Below are 18,137 nucleotides of genomic sequence, written 5' to 3' on the forward strand. Positions count from 1 at the left end.
TCAAAAACAACTTTCAAAGTTTCAAATGTTTCTTTACTTGAGTGTAACAGTTATGCACTCTGAAGGGAAAAGTTTTTATAAGGTTAACAGATCAGAAATCGTTTTTAGTTTGATTAAAGTAGTTATCATATAAGATAACAAACTTACTATATTTGATCATGTGTAATTTGATGACATTATGGTTGTCTATATTACTTATTCTTCTTCACTATAGAATACATGAAGTTAAGTATCCTGAGAAGGATGGGCAAAATATGACAGGAAGATTGAGTTTGACCAATATAATGGTTGGCCAGACTGAGACAGGCAAAACCATAATGGGTTCTATGGCTGTTAGTGTTTGGTCAATTACCATGCAGCTTACATATCTTTCAGAGAATATTTTCTTCCCAAGATGCAGAAGAAAGGATGGACACACTCACACATATTCAAAGCAAGTGACTGCAGATACTTTTTCATTTTACTAGGATGACTTGAAGTTGAAGGCTATTGAATATTACTGGTGGTTGTTTGAAACAAATTGGAGAAAGAGGTACAAAGATAGGAGAGAGGAAGGTGGTTAAGCCTTTTTCTGAGATGCATCAAGGAAGAAACTTTCAGGGTATGCTCTTTACTTTTATACTGATACCCCGTGTTAACTAGTGAGATTATTAGCCTTAATTAACCAAAAATTTGCCTTGTTATGGGAAACAGCGCGTGGTGGAGAGTAGAGACTGTCAAAATCATAATCAGATAACTGGGACTGTAGTATATAAATCAAACTTCATTAAGAATATTTATGTGATTACTTTATAGTTAATCAAATGCTAGGAACCACTTCATCCATAAAATACTAGAATATCAATATTATGCTCACTACTCTAATGATTCAAGCCAGCTTATTCTTCCAGCAGGTATCAGGAACTGTCTTTTGTGATTCTTCTCAAGACAAAGTCTAGTGAGTTTTCAACAATGGAGTGAGTGAACCTCGAAGGTGGAGGGACATGATTTCATTGGTGGATCCAATTAGCTTCCCCCCGATGAACACAGCAGGGACTGGAGCATTGCAGCCTAGCCTCAATAGAGCTTTCTCCATTTCTCTGCCTTCAGGGTCATGATCAATCTCATGAAGTTGAGGTTTCACCCCAAGTTCTTCAAACAGAATGTTGACTGCATAGCAGAGGCAACAAGAGCTCTTTGTGAAAATCACCACACCGTTTTCACTGGCCAACCTCTTCACCTTGTCCATCCTGATACACTGATCAAGCACCTGTTCTTCTAAATATATATGTACAGAATTCTGTTCCTGACACTGCAAAAAAAGAAATGTTACATAGGAAAGAAATAAAAAAAGTCTAATTTTGAAGGTGTCTTTAGATTACCTTAGACTTATTAGAACTCCCAAACCATCAGACCGAATTCAAACTGAATTCGATCCAGTGGCTATAATGGGTTGGAAGTCTAAGCAGGAGTTTGGGGAATAGAAAATTATATGAAGCTTGAGGTTATTTCAAATGAGCTGATATACTAGACTATTTATAGGGACAGCTTAGGGACCGCTTTGTTTGATCAAAGAGCAAAGCACGTTCTAAAGAGGTTGTGCTTTTTAGATACCCAACTTAGAGTGTGATCTTATTCGGTTGTGCAAGTTGGAAGACATATTACACGTATATGCTTCAATCGGTAGACTAGCTATGAGACCAAATATATAGTACCAAGATTTTCATCAACAAAAACAAATGAAAACAGTATCTTCCTGTGACTAAGCTGATGCAATAATGCAATTTGCCTATGTCAAACGTACGTGTGTTGCATATTAGCCATTTGTTACACTATTAAGGAGTTTGTGAACGTTAAAATGGTAATCTCTTGTAAATCAAAGGGGAAATATACTGAAGGGTGGTCAATTTATTTCTGATTCTCACAATCAACCGCTTTGAATCCTTATGCCAAAAGAATGAGACACTGAGATGGCTTTTTCGGTGGCTGCAAGATTCTTTGTGTTGCACCCACTAACTTGTGTGCGATTCTCTCTGACACTAGAGGTTCAATTTTGAGAGTTGGGAGACTCTACGTAGATGCAGCACTAACATAGTGTCTCACGTGTGTAGATGAGCACACGAATGTAATACATTATACGCTTACAAAATTAGAGCAAAAAACAGTTCCCTTTTGAGAATAATTAACCACCATTCAATCCACAAAAGAATCCTATGCATCATAACTGAACCATCCAATTTCTTATCCATGTGGGTAGGTGGCAGCACAAATATACATGTCTGAGGCACAGACACGTGAGTTTTGGTTTGATGAATAAGTTAGCTAAATGCAATACTAAGAAATAAGGACATAAGTAATTTTTATCATTGCGCATGTTACTTCAGTGTCACGTCGTGCTCCTGCAGATAAACTATTTTAGAAACTAAATGATGCCCTTCTACGTATAGTCTACACACGCATGAAAATCATACAGGAAAATTAATATATCTTGCTTTGTGGATAGGGAGGAATAATAAAGGAGACACAAAAAGTGCTTGCATTACCTTTTTGTCTCGAGTGTAGGAAGGCTCGCCATGCACGTTCCTTGCTTCAAACTCTGAAAATCTCTTCATCCAATCCAACATAGTGTCAACTTTATCACTGTCCCTCGCACCTGGTGCCCAAATTCAGCGGTCACCAATCAACTCCTACTTATGTCTTAACACTTGGAATAATACTAAGATCAGTTACATAAATCACACAATATTATTCCCTTTTCTTCAAGATTTAACTGTTACTTATGTCATTACTATACTTTCCACAACTTCTTTTCATCTTTCTCTCCTCCTCCTCTCTTTCACAAAATTACAAATCATACAATTTATTTTTTCTATTACTGTCTCTAAACTCTTCTTTCTGCTTATCTCAACTTCATTAATCGATTTTCTGGTATAGGCATGTTATTTTGATAATTTCTTCTCATGTCTTTCTTAAGATTTCTCTCTTTTTTTCAACTATAAACTAAAAAGTATACAATTATTTTTTCTTATTAATGTTCTCAGAGTCTTCTTTATACGCGTCTCATCTACCTTAATCAATTTTCTGTCATCTTTTTCTCAGTTAGTGTCAATCATATCTTTTTGTATACAACTTTTTCGTATCAAACACTTGGAATAATAGCCATGATATAGCTGAACTTTTTCGTATCAAACATTAGCTTAGCTGACTTTAATGAAGGAGGGGGTGTTCCGTATTCCTTTTTTCACCAAACGGGTGAGACTCTGATGGAATATTTTTCATTAAAAATAACACTCTGCGGACTTCATTATTGTACAGCAAATTTGTCCACCATAGATTAAATTGATTAGTGATTAGCTATGTATGATAGAGGAACATTTTTCTGAAATTAGATGAAAGTGTAATTGAAACACCCTTTTTCTTTCACAAGGCTTTTTAAATTGAAAGTGAATCCCAGAAACATTACAGTTTGCATTAACCATGAGTAGTCACTTTCTCCCGCATGAAGTTTCATACTACTTTAGTGGACATAGAGCTAGCCTTTTACAAAATACCAAAAGAAAAGAAAACTATTTTTTTACGGACTTTGTTTTGGTACAATTTAAGGAGGACACTGAAGAAAAAGCAGGAGTGTCCCCGAGTAAAGAGTGTCTGCAAATAGCATACCAGGGTTCCCTCTATACTACTTGAGTATAAGGAACTCCTTGGTGTAGCTAAAACCAGATGGCCTTTGCATCCATGAGCAATTGTTTGAGAGAGCCATCAACATGGAGGGATATGACATCTTTGGACGACCCCACAAATTTTCCACCTATGAACACTGCTGGGACTGAAGGATTACAGCCCATACCCCTTAAAGCCCACTCCATTTCCCTCCCATAGGAATCATTGTCAAGCTCATGAACTGCTGGGCTTGCTCCAAGCTCATAGAAAAGTTGCTTGATGCTGTGACACATGCAACATGAACTCTTGGTGAATATAACAGCAGCCTTCTTTGAAGCCAAGTCCTTAACTCTATCCATTACAAAGGGATGAACAATCCAATATAATAACTAGGGAGAATAATATATATGAAGCTAAAAAATATTGAAAGATAGATGAGTGTGGGAATTAAGCTAGTGTAGCAAAGGATTTGTTCTGCCCTGGTGAAGCTTGGCATTTCATCACCTCTTATTTATAGTAGCTTCTGAGGATAGTGGATTGAATTGTATAAGCTAGAAAAGCATAGAAGCAAATTAATTATAGTTAAATTGGATAGGAAAGAGAAACAGAGAAAGTTCCTTCAGATATTTGTTTGGATAAGGGAGGTGCCCCTGATCATTTGGGCGATGGTGACACTGCCAGTGCCATGAACAAGTTGCATTTAGCATCAAACTGTAAACGATAATTCAAATATCTAGAGTGGCTGGCCGTACGGGCAATCAACGCAGGAATAAGAACAATGTATAGTTTTTAAAGCCTAAAAACTCTATGCCCTGCCTTCAGCATCAAACACATTATTCTAATGTTAATATGAACAAACTTCTCTGAGGTATATGGCACAAAACCAAAGCTTTGTTGTCACAAAATCTATCAAAATAACGGAATCAAATAGAATTAGTAATATGCAAAGTCGGAGCCCAGAAGAGGAAACCAATTCCAAGTGTCATCTGCAAGGTTATCTATCAAAATAAGTTAACCATAGGCCACAACTTGCCCTATGATATGTTTGAGTGTATCAGTATTTATTCATTAAGATATACAAAAACATTCAAAGAGAATAAGAAATGAAGAAAAAGTAAAATGGTCATGTTAATAATTCAGTTTTACGTTATTTAATCTAACCAAATACCATGTCTATGATGCAATGTTTTATTATATCTATTGGACATTTACCAACTTCTGCAACATGGGGTATGTATGTGGTTTGGTTCTGTTTCTGTAGTGTTGAGTTGTGAGGCTGTGTGGAGAAAGATAAGAGTTTATCCAATTGATTTCCACTTTTTCACTGGGGTGCTTGGCATCAGAATCATGCAATGCACAAACAGTGTAATCTGATTTGTATTTGGCCCTTGAGCATGGGAAGGGATTCTTAACAAATATGGATATGTTTTGATATTTGGTTGATTTCATCAATACGATTCGATTTCCCTTGGTATAAATTACGTGGCTTCGAGCAATCATGTTACCTTTGGGAAAATGCTAAATCCAAAGAATTTTAGATTCTTGCACATCAAAATTTAGTATCAAGTAGTGAAGGAGGAAGAGAATGTCAACTTGAAAGTAAGAATTGGCAGAAGGATAAGGTATAATTTGATGGTAGGCTGCACACTGTCATGGCTAAGATTGCACTGAATTTAGATATCTTGTGCTGGGTAGTTAGGTAACTATAATATAAAACCGACCAAATCGGTTATCCAATATTCTTTAACTGTTTCAAGAAATCGTTATGCAAAAATTGCACTATTTGACTAAAGATCTTTGGCTAAATTATACGATTTTTTTTAATTTTACACCATGTTTATGTCTTTTCGATTCTTACAACAACTTCTTTAGTTATTTGAAATACACTGTTATTGTTTCTATTATCTAGACCCACATCGATTACACCAGAAATCTTTCTAAGAAGGTTATTATTATAGACACAAAAAAGATATCAGTGTAATTAATTAAAATTTTCTACTAATAATTAATTAATTAAACTATTTTAAAATAATTGTAAAAGTCCGTAATTTGACCTTTTTTTATATAGTAAGTGAATTGGAATTAAGTTTTTTCTTGCAAAAATGATGTTAAATGTCACAATCGATTCTTGTAGTTGAAGATTTGTGTAGAAACTTCTACACCAATATAAGTTACTATGGAAAAGACGGTGATGGAAACCCAAATAAAGTTAACTTTACATAAAAAAAAATAACAAATAAAGGAGCATATATTCTTAAATTTTAATTGATTTATAAAAAAATATTTCACATTAATTTAATAATGAAAAAATATTTTTTTTTTCAACCATTGTATAGCAAACTCAATTTATGATGGGTTTAATTAGAATTCAAATATTCTAACAATGTCTGAAAAAATTAGACATAATCTACTTATAATTAGACTATCAACTACCTGAGTTGAAGCTGAATGAGCTTGGATTGGCCTAAGAATTTTTTTAGGAAAAAAAAGTTAATTATTAAATTAAATTTTAATTTTTGAAATGATGACTAAAAATGTTATTAAAATATAAAAACTTAAAGCTTGAAAAAGATTGAAAAATAAATTGTGTAACAGTTTTGATTTTTTTTTAATTTATTACATGTTATGTTATGTGTTATACCAAATCTTTAGTTAATAATTATGGAATCCTAATTTTTTATGTATTATATTTTATTAATTATATACAAAAGTTAAAAAACAAAAATCATAAAAATATTATAAAATCTAGATAAATTTACCCGTTTATTTCACTAATCAATTGTGAATCAAATTACAATAATATTATTTTTAGAATTACAATTATCATGATATAAAATTGTCAAAGTAGTACTCGTGTAATGTTACAATTTTTTTTCTTTATGATGAATATATTTTAATTCACTACATATGTTAGCTGGATTTTTTCATTTAATAAATAAAAACACAAACAATAGGGATATTGGATTTAGATTTAAATATGTTTTTGGTATGTTAAAATATATTTTTTTTATAAAAATAAAAAATAAAAAAATTATAATATAACACTAATTAACTATCTACGTTTTAAACAAAATATTAAATGACAATTTCAATTAAAAAAATAGTAATATTGTAATATAATTAATATTCACATATATCACCTAAAAAAATTAAGAACTATAAAATAAATATTGTTTATTTATTTTTAAATAAATATCAGAGACTAAAAATATTGATTTAAACTTATGAAAGAATAAAAGTTAAAGAAATATTTTATATAGAAACTAAAAAAAAAATCACAGGATTAAACATAGCAATTTTAAAATTTATAGAATATTTAAAAAAGGAAAAACATCAACTTTTAAAGTAAAAATAACTAAACTTTGACATAAATATATAAAAGGAAAAGTTAAAACTATAGTTAATATTAAAAAAAATTAGATGTGAGGAAAATTAATCAAATTTTAAAGTAATTAATATTGTTAGCATAAAAACATGAAAAATATTAAATAATATTAATGTCACTTTACACATAAAATACAAATGCAAATATACTTCAAAATAAATATTCAATATTATAAATGCGAGTATGAAATTTGAAAGTTACTCCTCAATCATGTTTGAGGTTAAGTTACGGATGAAAAATTAGTCCAGTTAAACAAGTGTTAAGAGTATTTTAACTATTTAACTTAGGTTTAATAAAAATCTAGTGTGATATTTTAAATCCGTTTAAAAAGTGTATTTTATGATAAAAACTTATATTACTTTGTCTATTGACCAAGTATACCTATTAGTATTTTTTTTTTAAATTACTATGTATAATGTATGCATATATATAAACAAATAAATAACTTATAGTGTATGCTTATTTTTTAATCTGGTCGAAATATAAATCCTATTACTATGTATTAGCTACTAAATGTTCAATGATAGACACAATAACATAATTTTTTGAAACAAATAATAATTATAAAACCTAAAATGGGTAAATCCTTAAATTTCCTTACACTTCAATTATAATTTTACATAAAATGTTTTTTCGATTAGTGTTTTATAGTTTCAAATCATTCACAATATTTAAAATAAAGAACAAAAAAAAAGTTTAAAAACATATAAAAATAAATAAAGGGACTTTTAAAAATAAAATCTCAACTAATTAAAATATTTTTAAGGTGATATCATTAATTAAGATAAAACTATTTAAAGCTTGCTTATATTTGATTTTATTGTTTATTATTGAGTTCGGAAGAAGTGTCGATTTGGATACTTTTTTTTACGAATAAATAATGTTTGAATTGATAATAAATGAAGTCCTGATTATTATGAAAATATGCAACTAAGTTATTTTTTTAGGGGACTACCAAAAAGTTTAAATAAAGTTTTAATTAATGTGATAACTTGCAATATTTTTTTAAACTTACATGTTAAAGTAAATAATGCCTTAACTATAATATCATAACAAGCAATTTTTTTTTTCATATGGAAAGTTGAAATTATTCTTTTATGGGAACTTATCCATAATTGGAGAATTTTTTTAATTGATATGACGAGTTGGTCTTTTCTTATAGAAACTTAAACTTAATTTAAGTAAAGTCTTATTTAAATAATGTACGATTTATAAACAAATTAAGTAAAGTCTTAATTTATATATATGGATACTTTTTTCTATTGTGCCATCTTGAAATTTAAGTAAAATCTTTAATCAATAAAAATTAATATTTTAATTAATATAGGAAATAGGGTATATGCGTTACGATCTTTCAGGGGGAAATGGTTATAAGATATACATATTTTCTTATTTGAAAACCAAAATAATATGTTCAAAACTCTTTAGTTCTAAAAAAACATCTATTAGGCTTAGATTTTATTCCTTTTCCAAAGCTCTGCGAGGAACCTAACAAAAGATATTGTACATGCAAATAATAAATATTAAATTGATTGTGATATCTTGAAACCTATTTTAATTTATGGTAAGATCATGGTATAAATTACAAATAGAAGAACTATCACTAATAAAAAAAAAATTATAACAATTTATTACGACAATACACGGTGTCGTGACTTCTTTCCTAAATATGAAAATTTTATTATCTTAGTTATTATTTGAATAAGTATAATACAAATCTACCATCATAGTTAAAAAATTGTATATAGCATAATAAATATTTATTACGTGGATTCAAATAATAACTCAATATAATAATTTGTTTTTTTAAGGATAAAGATATGTCGGTTATTTTTGTCTAGGACTTTAATTTTTCTTTACATTTAGTGTATTATTAGAATTTATGGTGAAATATTTCAATTAGCCAAAATTAATTATTGGAAAACAAATTGACATTCTTTATTATAATATGATTAATATAATTACGGTATAAAATGTTATTTTAATATCATCGTTATTAGTTTAACGATTCATGTTAATCTATGTTCAGTACCAAAGACTCATTACGATCCTATCAATATGCACTTCAACCAAGATAATGTACGTATTCAAATAACTAATATATTATGAATATTGATCGAGGTATCATATTACCTTTTGCAAGGACATTGTCTTCCATTTGATGACCAAAATTCATTCGAAGACAATATTACCAAAGTAGATGACGACTGATATAAATTTTTTTGACCCTAATTACTAGTATAATTACTATATCTAACATGAAACTGTATCACACATGAAACTTGTGGTTGATAATAAAACATCTACCCAAATATTAGAGATTCTTGAGAGAACGACTCTCAGTCCATACAATAACATTTACTATCACATTTCTAACGTTTTCTTCTACTTCCTCACCTTCTCCCTCATTTTTTATTTCTTTCAAGAAGTTCACGCTCTTTCTAACTATTCATGTTTTATCATTTTTGTTAGATCATTATTACATATGACTTTTGACTTTGTATATTATCATTTTGTGTGCACATAACACTTTACTAGATGAAAGTTCAAATATATATACCCTTTCAGAATTATTAGTTATTCTTCCAAACTCACTATTTTGTGCTACACTTTTTTGGAAGTTGTGTACTTAATGATACATTTGTGTATATGCAATTGGCTAGTGGTTGAAATATTTTTCTTTAACTTCAAGTTTCTTTTCACTCAAAAGAGATATGATTATGATGCATCAAATATGAATTTTCATTTACACCATTTGTGAAATTCATACAATTACAACTTTCGAAAGTCTATTAAAAGTTGTTTTCACTATTTCCCACTTCCCTAATTATCATTATTGCTCTGGCTGCAATAAATATTTTGAATTGAAAATACTAAAAACATAAGATTTGAGTAGAATGTGCTTGAAAGAAATAAGAGAAGCAAGTATGGTAAATTGGTAATTGTAAAATAGAAAACCATAATGTGTTATATTATTTCCAAAGTTAATGTTGATGGGCCATGCTAACCCTAAAAAGTCCAAGTGAGGGAAATTGGACCAAGCCCACAATTTTCGCTTCTGGTTTGTCTTGTGTTTGCATTTTGTGAGACACAAACATCGTCGTCTCCGCCGTAGGCGCTAGCTAGGTAAGCATCTTCTCTTCCACTTCTGCACTCAATAACTTTTCTTTTACTTTCATTATTATTAATTATTAATATTTTCACTGTTATCAATCCATGTCAATCATCATTTCTCTGTATTTCTTTATCATATCAGCTAGCAAATTCACACAGTGCCCCCAAACGTTTGCAAATGCTGCTATGAACTTCCCTTTTCGATTTTTTTTTTAAGTTCTAATCTTTTGCGCAGTGGGGATGTATAGACTAACTTCGTGATTGGATTTTGTTAAAATTGGTCTTTGAGACTGGTTCTGATTCATTAATCGAATGCAGCTCTGCGTCAATCCAGGAATTGTAAAATTATTTTGATTGTGGGCGGGTTTCTCCAAGAGTGGCCGCGTCAGTCGTAGTTGGAAATCCTGATTCTGTGTTCACATTTTTTTTTTTTTGGGTTTAATATTTGATTTTCAACGACAACCCCGTTACCTTTCTTGTTATGAAGTTTGATTTGTGAAAATCAGAAGTCTTGTAATGAACAATTTTGGGCTAGTATTTGATGTGGAAACTCGTTTATGGTTGTGATAACTATCCATGTATTACTAGATTAACTAATTAACTCATATCTACTTCGAGTTGTTAGTTAATGTTTTGGTTTTTAGTTTTGGGAACTTGTTCTTGCGGCTCAATAACTTGCACCGAAAGATCCTTGTTTACATAGGTTAGATATTGGCTTTAATAATGCATTAAGATTTTGGAGATCTCATTGGTGCCACTATATATTCTTGTTATTTTATTTCAACTATGATTATTGGCTTGGTTATGATTTCTTATCACTGTATAATGTTCCTCTTTTATTTATTTTAGGGTCTCTCCAATGGAGGATACCCAAGAAATTGAGGAGCAGGCTCATGACAGAGTGATTTCAGACAAAACATCTGAGCCAGAGACTCGTGATGAAATTCTTTCAAGGCACAGGTGATTAACTTTTCATGATCAACACCTTCAGCTCTCACCTTTTTTTGTGAATGTATTTAGTCTTACGTAGATGCTCTCTCTTACTCATAGAGATTGACTCTAAAGCTCAACAGAGACGGGTTTTACCCATTATGGAATCTGAATTACTTAGTCATTCCCTTTTATTCCTATTCCTCTTCGCAAGATAAAAAGGAGTTTTATCATGTCATGGTATTCAAAATCACGAGTCAACTTGAAGAATTGCATGATTGTGCACCCATGCCATGCCTGGGCTGTTTGTCTATGCTCATAATTGCAAACGAGCATAATTAGTGGACTCGCCACTCAGGATGTAAGAATGGTGGGTGAAATGGTTGACTTTCCAGAGTTGGTTATTCTAACTTGGAACATATTTTGACTTTCTTCAACCCCCTCAGTTTCTTCACGGTCTTCATCAATTATATTCAACCTTTTATTCAATGAAGCTTCCTTAGTTTTTGCAACAGTTATCATCAAAATTTTTTTTCTTCTGAAACAGAGGCACAAGACTTAGAATCCTCCCTAGTTCCAGCAAGGCAATGCTTGAATTTAAATATTCCTCCATTTAATCTTTGAACAATAATTACATTTCACTTTTTTACCATTTCCATTTATATCTATCCCATTCTTCCATCCAATATTTAACCTATTTCTTGGAGCATTTTTACTTCTACTTTTAATAGATGAGGATGCACTTGGATTTCACCCAGTTGAATTTGATCCACTCCTAGATATGCCTTAAAAAAATGAATTTAAAAACAGAATTCCGTTGAAAAAAAATCTCTAAATCTTTGCATATATGCCACTGCTTGCCTTAATCTCCAAATCATTTTCAAATAAGAGAAAAAATCTTTGCAACAGATGTATCATGTGTGACCAAGCGAACAGAGGATGGTGCATTGGTGTGCGAGCAGAATAAGTGATTTGTTTGATTTCAGGTTCATAAATGGTGTCGTTTAGGGTTTAAAGACAAAAACCCTCTTGACTTGCCAAGTCGGTTGCAAACTTGCGAGTTTAACTGATTTCACAACGAGTCTACTGAGTTTGCTCCAAAATCCTTTCCTATTTTTAAGTTATAGTTAAATAACATGCAATCTAAAGAGATAAGGAATAAGAAAGATTTACACTGTGCTTTTATACTGGTTCATTTGATAGCACAAATTACATTTAGTTCTCAATCAACTGATTGAGTTCCACCAAAATAGACTAACCTGTGAAGATACAAACGAGTATTATTTGGTCATCAACACTTCTAGCTAACATTTAGTATTATTTAGACAACAGTCACTCTTGTCTAAGGCTTAGTATTGTTTGGAGTGCACACTTTTGTTTAGGACTGAATAGGACCTTAGCCACTTTTGGCTAAACACAGAGTATTATTTGGAACACAACCACTTTTGGCTAAACACAAAGTATTATTTGGAATGCAATTACCCTTGACCATACTTATCAAACTTGCAAGTTAATTCATTAACTCTTTCAAGTTTAAGAGTCTATAAATGGGTGTGTAGACTTGTTTTTGAGTAGACTTGAACAAGACTCAGACAAACTCGATAGAATCAGTCAAATTCGCGAGTCGAGGCCAAGTGAATGAGTTTTGGAGAAAAGCTGAGAACAAGTCACACATGGGTTGTTTTGCTCATTGTGTAGATTTAGAGTTCGTTTTTGTTTCATACCTGTACTGCCTTTGTATTTCATTTGAGTTCTTGGTTGTTGCTCTTGCCTTGTCGTCACTCACCATGGCCTCGTCGTTGTCTAGTCACCGTCTCGTTGTTTTGCTATGCATTGTCTCGCATAGTCTCACATCTCCTTGCATTGTGTCGGGTCGCCTCACCTAGCACCGTTGTGCCTTGCTGTCACATTCTACCTTTGTTTTCAAATAGGTGCTTCGATTCTTGATCGCGACTGGGATTGGGGTTGGGTTTTGTAATTTTTGCTTGGGGTTGGGTTTTGTGATTTTTGTTCGGGGTTGCGGTGAATCGAAAATAAGGAATGGCAGATGGGTGTTTTAGGAATTAAGTAGAGTCATTTGGGATTTTTTATTTATTTGTAGTGTGGTTGAAATAAATTAAGATAAAATTGTTTTTTTATTGGTTGTGTTCATCAAATAAAGTTTTAAGATGTGTGGTAGTGGTTCATATTCTGCAATGTTGGTGTATTTTATGGACTTATTTATTTATTGAATTTTTATATGAAATAGTCTTACGAGTTTACAAGTCAGGTTTACGAGTTGAGTTTATAAGCATCCTACAAGTCTACGTAGATTCTCGAGTCTGATAACCTTACTCTTGACTCAACATAGAGTATTATTTATTATGCAGTAATTCCTACCTATTGTTTGGAATGCAACCACTTTTATCTAAAACTGCAATGTTTACAAAGATTGCGATTTAAAAGATTAAAGGTTCGCTCACTTAAGAGAGGGGTAACGTCTTACAATGTATACAAGGGTTATCACTTTTCTAGATTTCTAATGCACACGAACAATGTTCTTTTTCACAACTACAAGACTTGGAAGCTTAAGATCTTGTGCATGTTCTTTCGTCAATCTTCCTTCTTCAAAGAGATCTTATGCACAAAGAGCTTCAAAAGAAAAGAGTCTTTGCACAACATTTTAGCCGTTGTGAGGTCTTCTTCTGCTACTACTTTTTCTTACTTATGAACATGTTTTGAAGCTTTAAGACACTTTAAAGGCCCTCGACTTAGTATTAAATGCACGTGGCTTCTTTGGAAACACCTATGGAACATGGCAGAGTTTCACAGGCTTGGGCAGGTGGTTTCTCTCCATCTTTTGATCAAAGCGCAGGACCTGACACAAGTTACTGACTTTGCAACTTGACATCTTGTCTTTTCAAGAAAAAGTTGTTTGAATGAAGTAGCCCTCAACACATTTTTCAAAGGTCATGATGTTAACAAGGTGTTGCGAGATCTTCTTCAAAGAATGAAGAAACGTGTAATCCTTGCAAGCATACAATACACATTTATTAAAGTTTGATATGCATTGTGAAATGTTTTAGTCTCGTGTCTATGAGACAAAGTATAGTTTTCGTGTAACTGAAGCAAAAACTTATTTAACCAAGTATAATCATTTGGGTCCATACAAGAAAAAGCTTATCAGACAATGTATGTGCACAACACTTGCGTCTGTCAGACGAAGCACATTTTAAACAAAATTTACATTTAGTCAATGACATGACATGATTTGATACACATAAAATTATGTTTTATACTTAACTGATTAATCATACAACTACACAAAGGATATGTTGAACTTGGATCTAACATGCCTAACATTACTGGCTTGGCATCTCCCCTTTAGAAAACGTTCCTTTGCATGTTTCTTAACCCTCAACCCTAGAATACCATTCCTATGAAAGTGTTTTTGTAATAACATTGAAGGTGTGATTCTTTGATTTGGAGTTTAATGTGGTGCTTTGTCTTTATTTCGAGCTGATGCTTAGAGATTTCTCACGTTACATCTTTTACCATTTTATGTTGACTGAACTTTTTGAAACATCTTCCGATGCTATTTTAGTGCAAAAAGCTATAAAAAGTTTATTGTTTATATAAGATATCAAAGAAAACAAAGTGGTCACAAGTTTTAGTCAGGTTCTTTAGTCTTTCAAATAGTTTGAAGTGCTTTTTTCCAATTCTTTTGAGACATAAATAAAATAACAAGGGTCACTTCATTTACTTAGGTTTGCACCTTCAGCATTTGGCTTCTCGAAATCTTGTGCCAATTGTCACTTTCCACTGGCAAAAGCTAATGAAGTAATAGGCATTATTTGTTGGTTAAAGACTTTATGGTTTATTAGTTGAGAAAATGCTTTAAATTTAAACTAATGTATCAGTATGGCCATACTCAGTTTGAATAAACTGTTTGAATCACTACTACTAGCTATATTTGTTTTGCATGGTTGACAACAGCTACTTGATAATGAATGTACTTAAGTGTGCTTTGTTTTCCAAGAACTTGGTTTATTATTTTTCATCAAATCCTTATTTATAATTGATTCATGTCTCAATATAGTAACTTGAATGTTAAGGTATGTGTTACTTATGTTGTGTTCTCCTGGTTCTCATGCAATGTGTATTCTTCCCTCATTACTTGCACATTTTCAGGAAAGAGATATCGCAACTGCAGAAAAAGGAAGTTGAGATGAAAAAGGCTGCAGCTAGAGGTAGCAAGGCTGAGCAGAAAGCTAAGAAGAAGCAAGTGGAGGAAGAAGTTTCTCAACTTTCTACTAAGCTGAAGGAGAAGCATGCCAAGGAATTGGCTGCATTTGGCTATAGCAGTGGTAATGGAAATGAAAAGAGCAATTTGGACACTTTGGTTAAGGCCATAGCTGGAGTATCTGTTGCTAGTCAACCTGAACATACAAAGGTCAGCAAGGCCAAACAGAGGCGAGACAAAAGAGCTCAACAAGAAGCAGAAAGAGAGCAAAGAATCCAAGCAGAGCAGACCGACATCATAAGCGATCGAATGATTGAAAACGAGAAGTTGGAAAGGAAGTTGAAGCCTCTAGGTTTTACTGTTTGTGAAATAAAGCCTGATGGGCACTGCCTCTATAGGGCTGTTGAGGATCAGCTGGCTGTCCTCTCGGGTGGTGGATCTCCTTATACATATCAAGAACTTCGAGAAATGGTGGCTGCTTACATGAGAAAACATACATCTGATTTCCTTCCATTTTTTCTGTCAGAGAATTTAATTGAGGATGATTCTGATGAATCACTTGCTCAGAAGTTTGAAAATTACTGTAAAGAAGTGGAGTCCACAGCTATATGGGGAGGACAACTAGAGCTTGGTGCCTTAACTCACTGCTTGAAGAAGCATATTATGATATTTTCTGGATCCTTCCCAGATGTGGAGATGGGCAAAGAGTATAAATCTGATGGTGGCACTGGCTTGTCTAATTCGAGTATCATGCTTTCTTATCATAAGCATGCTTTTGGGCTAGGAGAGCACTATAATTCTGTGGTCCCAACATGATCAAATGGGGCATATTATCATCATAGGGATGCTTGCCTATCATGTTGCCTTGTATCATTTTTCTTTACAGTCAGGCATTTGACTTTAGGTCTCTTAAAACCCTAGTTGTGATTTTGAAATGGCTATAACTGTACATTTCACAACTGTAATTCATATTTTCTGGATGATTATTCATGTGGATGATCATGTTACTTAATTTTGAGCGCGTTTTAGTAATATTTTCAACTGATGCGAGATTTGAATAACGTGGTGAACTTGTCTGAACTGACACTTCTGTTGTGCTGAATGAATTCACCAAGGAACGGGGCTAGTAATAAGTAATAATGCCAAATCTAGAAACTGATTGTTTCTGCATAATCTTGTTTCAATAACAGTTTGTTCTGATTGACCGATTGACTACGTATAAATTTGTGTATTGAACTGAGTCAAAATTATAAATCAATTCATTTTTTATATTGTTGGGCTTTTTTACTCAGGAGAAGCTTTGGTAATGTTAGAGAGATAAAGAATGTGATATAGAGGTAACATGAAGAGTTTGAAACTGTTTACGATTGAATGAATTGGACATTACTTTCAGTGTAATTAATTAATGTTACGAAGAATTAACTGTTAATTCTCATCAATTTGAAAAATAAATCTAAGCAAATTACATGTTTTCCAAAGGAATTTCCTTCTCTGTATGATCAGAACTGTTGAAAGGAATTTAGCCTTTTCTATGTGATTGGAAGTGAAGAATTAGATTTGAAGTTGGCACTATGATAAACATGCTGAAGTGGCAAAAGATTTAAAAAATCATTGTTAATGTGTCAACACTGTTATAGAAGGATATGTAGTTAACCAAGAGGTGTATAAGAAACAAATCTTCAGAGCAATAGGTGAAATATTATCTACACCGAAGTTTACCACGTGAAAGAAAAATAAAACGCAGATCGTACTCAGACAAAGATTCCACTTACAGAATCCTATGAAGTTGACATGCACATTGAACCGTTGTTATCATGGCACATTTTGGTGAGTTTCGATATTTTCATAACTGTGTTAATATTATAGAAAAAAAAAGACCCCTTAATAAAAATATACAAAAAAAAGTTAGAATTTTTTTTAAAATTAGTAAAATTATAAATTTTTATAAATAATAAAAATATTAATATTTATTGGGTTGTAAATATAAACTCTTGGCATCTGAGAAAGGGTTAAAGTTGAAGCATATACATGGTGGTCGGAAGAAGTAGAGAGAGATAATATCTGAGTTCCTTAATCTGTAATCCATGACTCTGTATGCTGAAAACCGTCTTCGCATTCATTGCTTAACAGTGCCTAGTCACGCTCGTCCACAACTTTTATATTCTTATTCCTTTTATATCTTTGTCTCTTTCTCAACCACTTTTGCCATATATTCCTCTAATCAAACCATCTAGATGTAGACTCACAATAAAATATGGTTGAGGTAGTAAGAATATATTGGAATAGAGGTGTCAGGTTTGAGTTGCAGGAATAACCCATCTATGAACCCATCAAAAATCAACAAAATTGTGTCAGAAACATACTTACATGGAGAAAATCATGCATTATTGTGAGCCTTTCTGGTTTCATAACTAAGAAATTAAATGAACCAACACAGTATCATTTCATGTTTTTGACTCGTCAAGCATCAGTGATCTTTGTTTATTCCTCCCATTTCAAGAACCAAGATTTTGGATATAAGAAGTGCCAATTTTTTAAGTCAGGGATCATCTTATACTAGAGTATCATGCCAGCAAACTATTCAGAAAATCGACTTTTCAAGAACCAAGATGATAACAAGTGCAGAGCCCCTTTTGTGCGTGGCGATAACATATTGAACTCTCACCAGAAATTCATCTAAAAAACACTTGCAGACAGTTTTTAACCATAGTTATTTTTAAGGTAACTACGGTTGTTGGTAATGCAAGTTGGCCATTACCTAAACGTGTATATCCACAAGCATTTCACAGTTGCATTGCTTGTTCCTGAGTCATAAACACAAGTGCCAGGAATTTTTGTTTAAACACA

The 18,137-nt window shown here is 32.2% G+C and overlaps 3 protein-coding genes across 4 annotated transcripts; 1 reads left to right on the forward strand and 2 right to left on the reverse strand.

Moving 5' to 3' along the window:
* Positions 1-748: 748 nt before the first annotated feature.
* Positions 749-1,493, reverse strand: LOC137814704 (glutaredoxin-C13). The gene is made up of 2 exons (XM_068617580.1): positions 1,362-1,493; positions 749-1,291 (listed from the first exon to the last, which is right to left on the reverse strand). Exon 2 carries the CDS (start codon positions 1,226-1,228, stop codon positions 935-937), a length of 294 nt encoding a protein of 97 aa, XP_068473681.1. The 5' UTR covers positions 1,229-1,291; positions 1,362-1,493; the 3' UTR covers positions 749-934.
* A 1,898-nt stretch (positions 1,494-3,391) lies between these two features.
* On the reverse strand, positions 3,392-4,140 carry LOC137816227 (glutaredoxin-C11). The gene has a single exon (XM_068619303.1). It carries the CDS (start codon positions 3,996-3,998, stop codon positions 3,690-3,692), a length of 309 nt encoding a protein of 102 aa, XP_068475404.1. The 5' UTR covers positions 3,999-4,140; the 3' UTR covers positions 3,392-3,689.
* Positions 4,141-9,994: 5,854 nt separating this feature from the next.
* On the forward strand, positions 9,995-16,302 carry LOC137814701 (OVARIAN TUMOR DOMAIN-containing deubiquitinating enzyme 5). 2 transcript variants are annotated; one of them, XM_068617572.1, is made up of 3 exons: positions 9,995-10,150; positions 10,988-11,098; positions 15,239-16,302. In XM_068617572.1, the coding sequence occupies exons 2-3, from the start codon at positions 10,998-11,000 to the stop codon at positions 16,104-16,106; spliced, it is 969 nt and encodes a 322-aa protein (XP_068473673.1). In that variant the 5' UTR covers positions 9,995-10,150; positions 10,988-10,997; the 3' UTR covers positions 16,107-16,302. The 2 variants fall into 2 exon arrangements, with proteins under 2 accessions (XP_068473673.1, XP_068473674.1); XM_068617573.1 differs by having other exon boundaries at positions 10,149-10,841.
* The last annotated feature ends 1,835 nt before the right edge of the window (positions 16,303-18,137 follow it).

Source organism: Phaseolus vulgaris, chromosome 1, assembly GCF_000499845.2.
Source record: "Phaseolus vulgaris cultivar G19833 chromosome 1, P. vulgaris v2.0, whole genome shotgun sequence".
Lineage (NCBI taxonomy): Eukaryota > Viridiplantae > Streptophyta > Magnoliopsida > Fabales > Fabaceae > Phaseolus > Phaseolus vulgaris.

Bases quoted from the DNA above. Each gene is read 5' to 3' on its own strand.
- LOC137816227 (XM_068619303.1), bottom strand. From the start codon at position 3,998: ATGGATAGAGTTAAGGACTTGGCTTCAAAGAAGGCTGCTGTTATATTC.
- LOC137814704 (XM_068617580.1), bottom strand. From the start codon at position 1,228: ATGGACAAGGTGAAGAGGTTGGCCAGTGAAAACGGTGTGGTGATTTTC.
- LOC137814701 (XM_068617572.1), top strand. From the start codon at position 10,998: ATGGAGGATACCCAAGAAATTGAGGAGCAGGCTCATGACAGAGTGATT. The intron at 11,099-15,238 runs GTGATTAACTTT...GCACATTTTCAG, and splicing joins GAAATTCTTTCAAGGCACAG to GAAAGAGATATCGCAACTGC.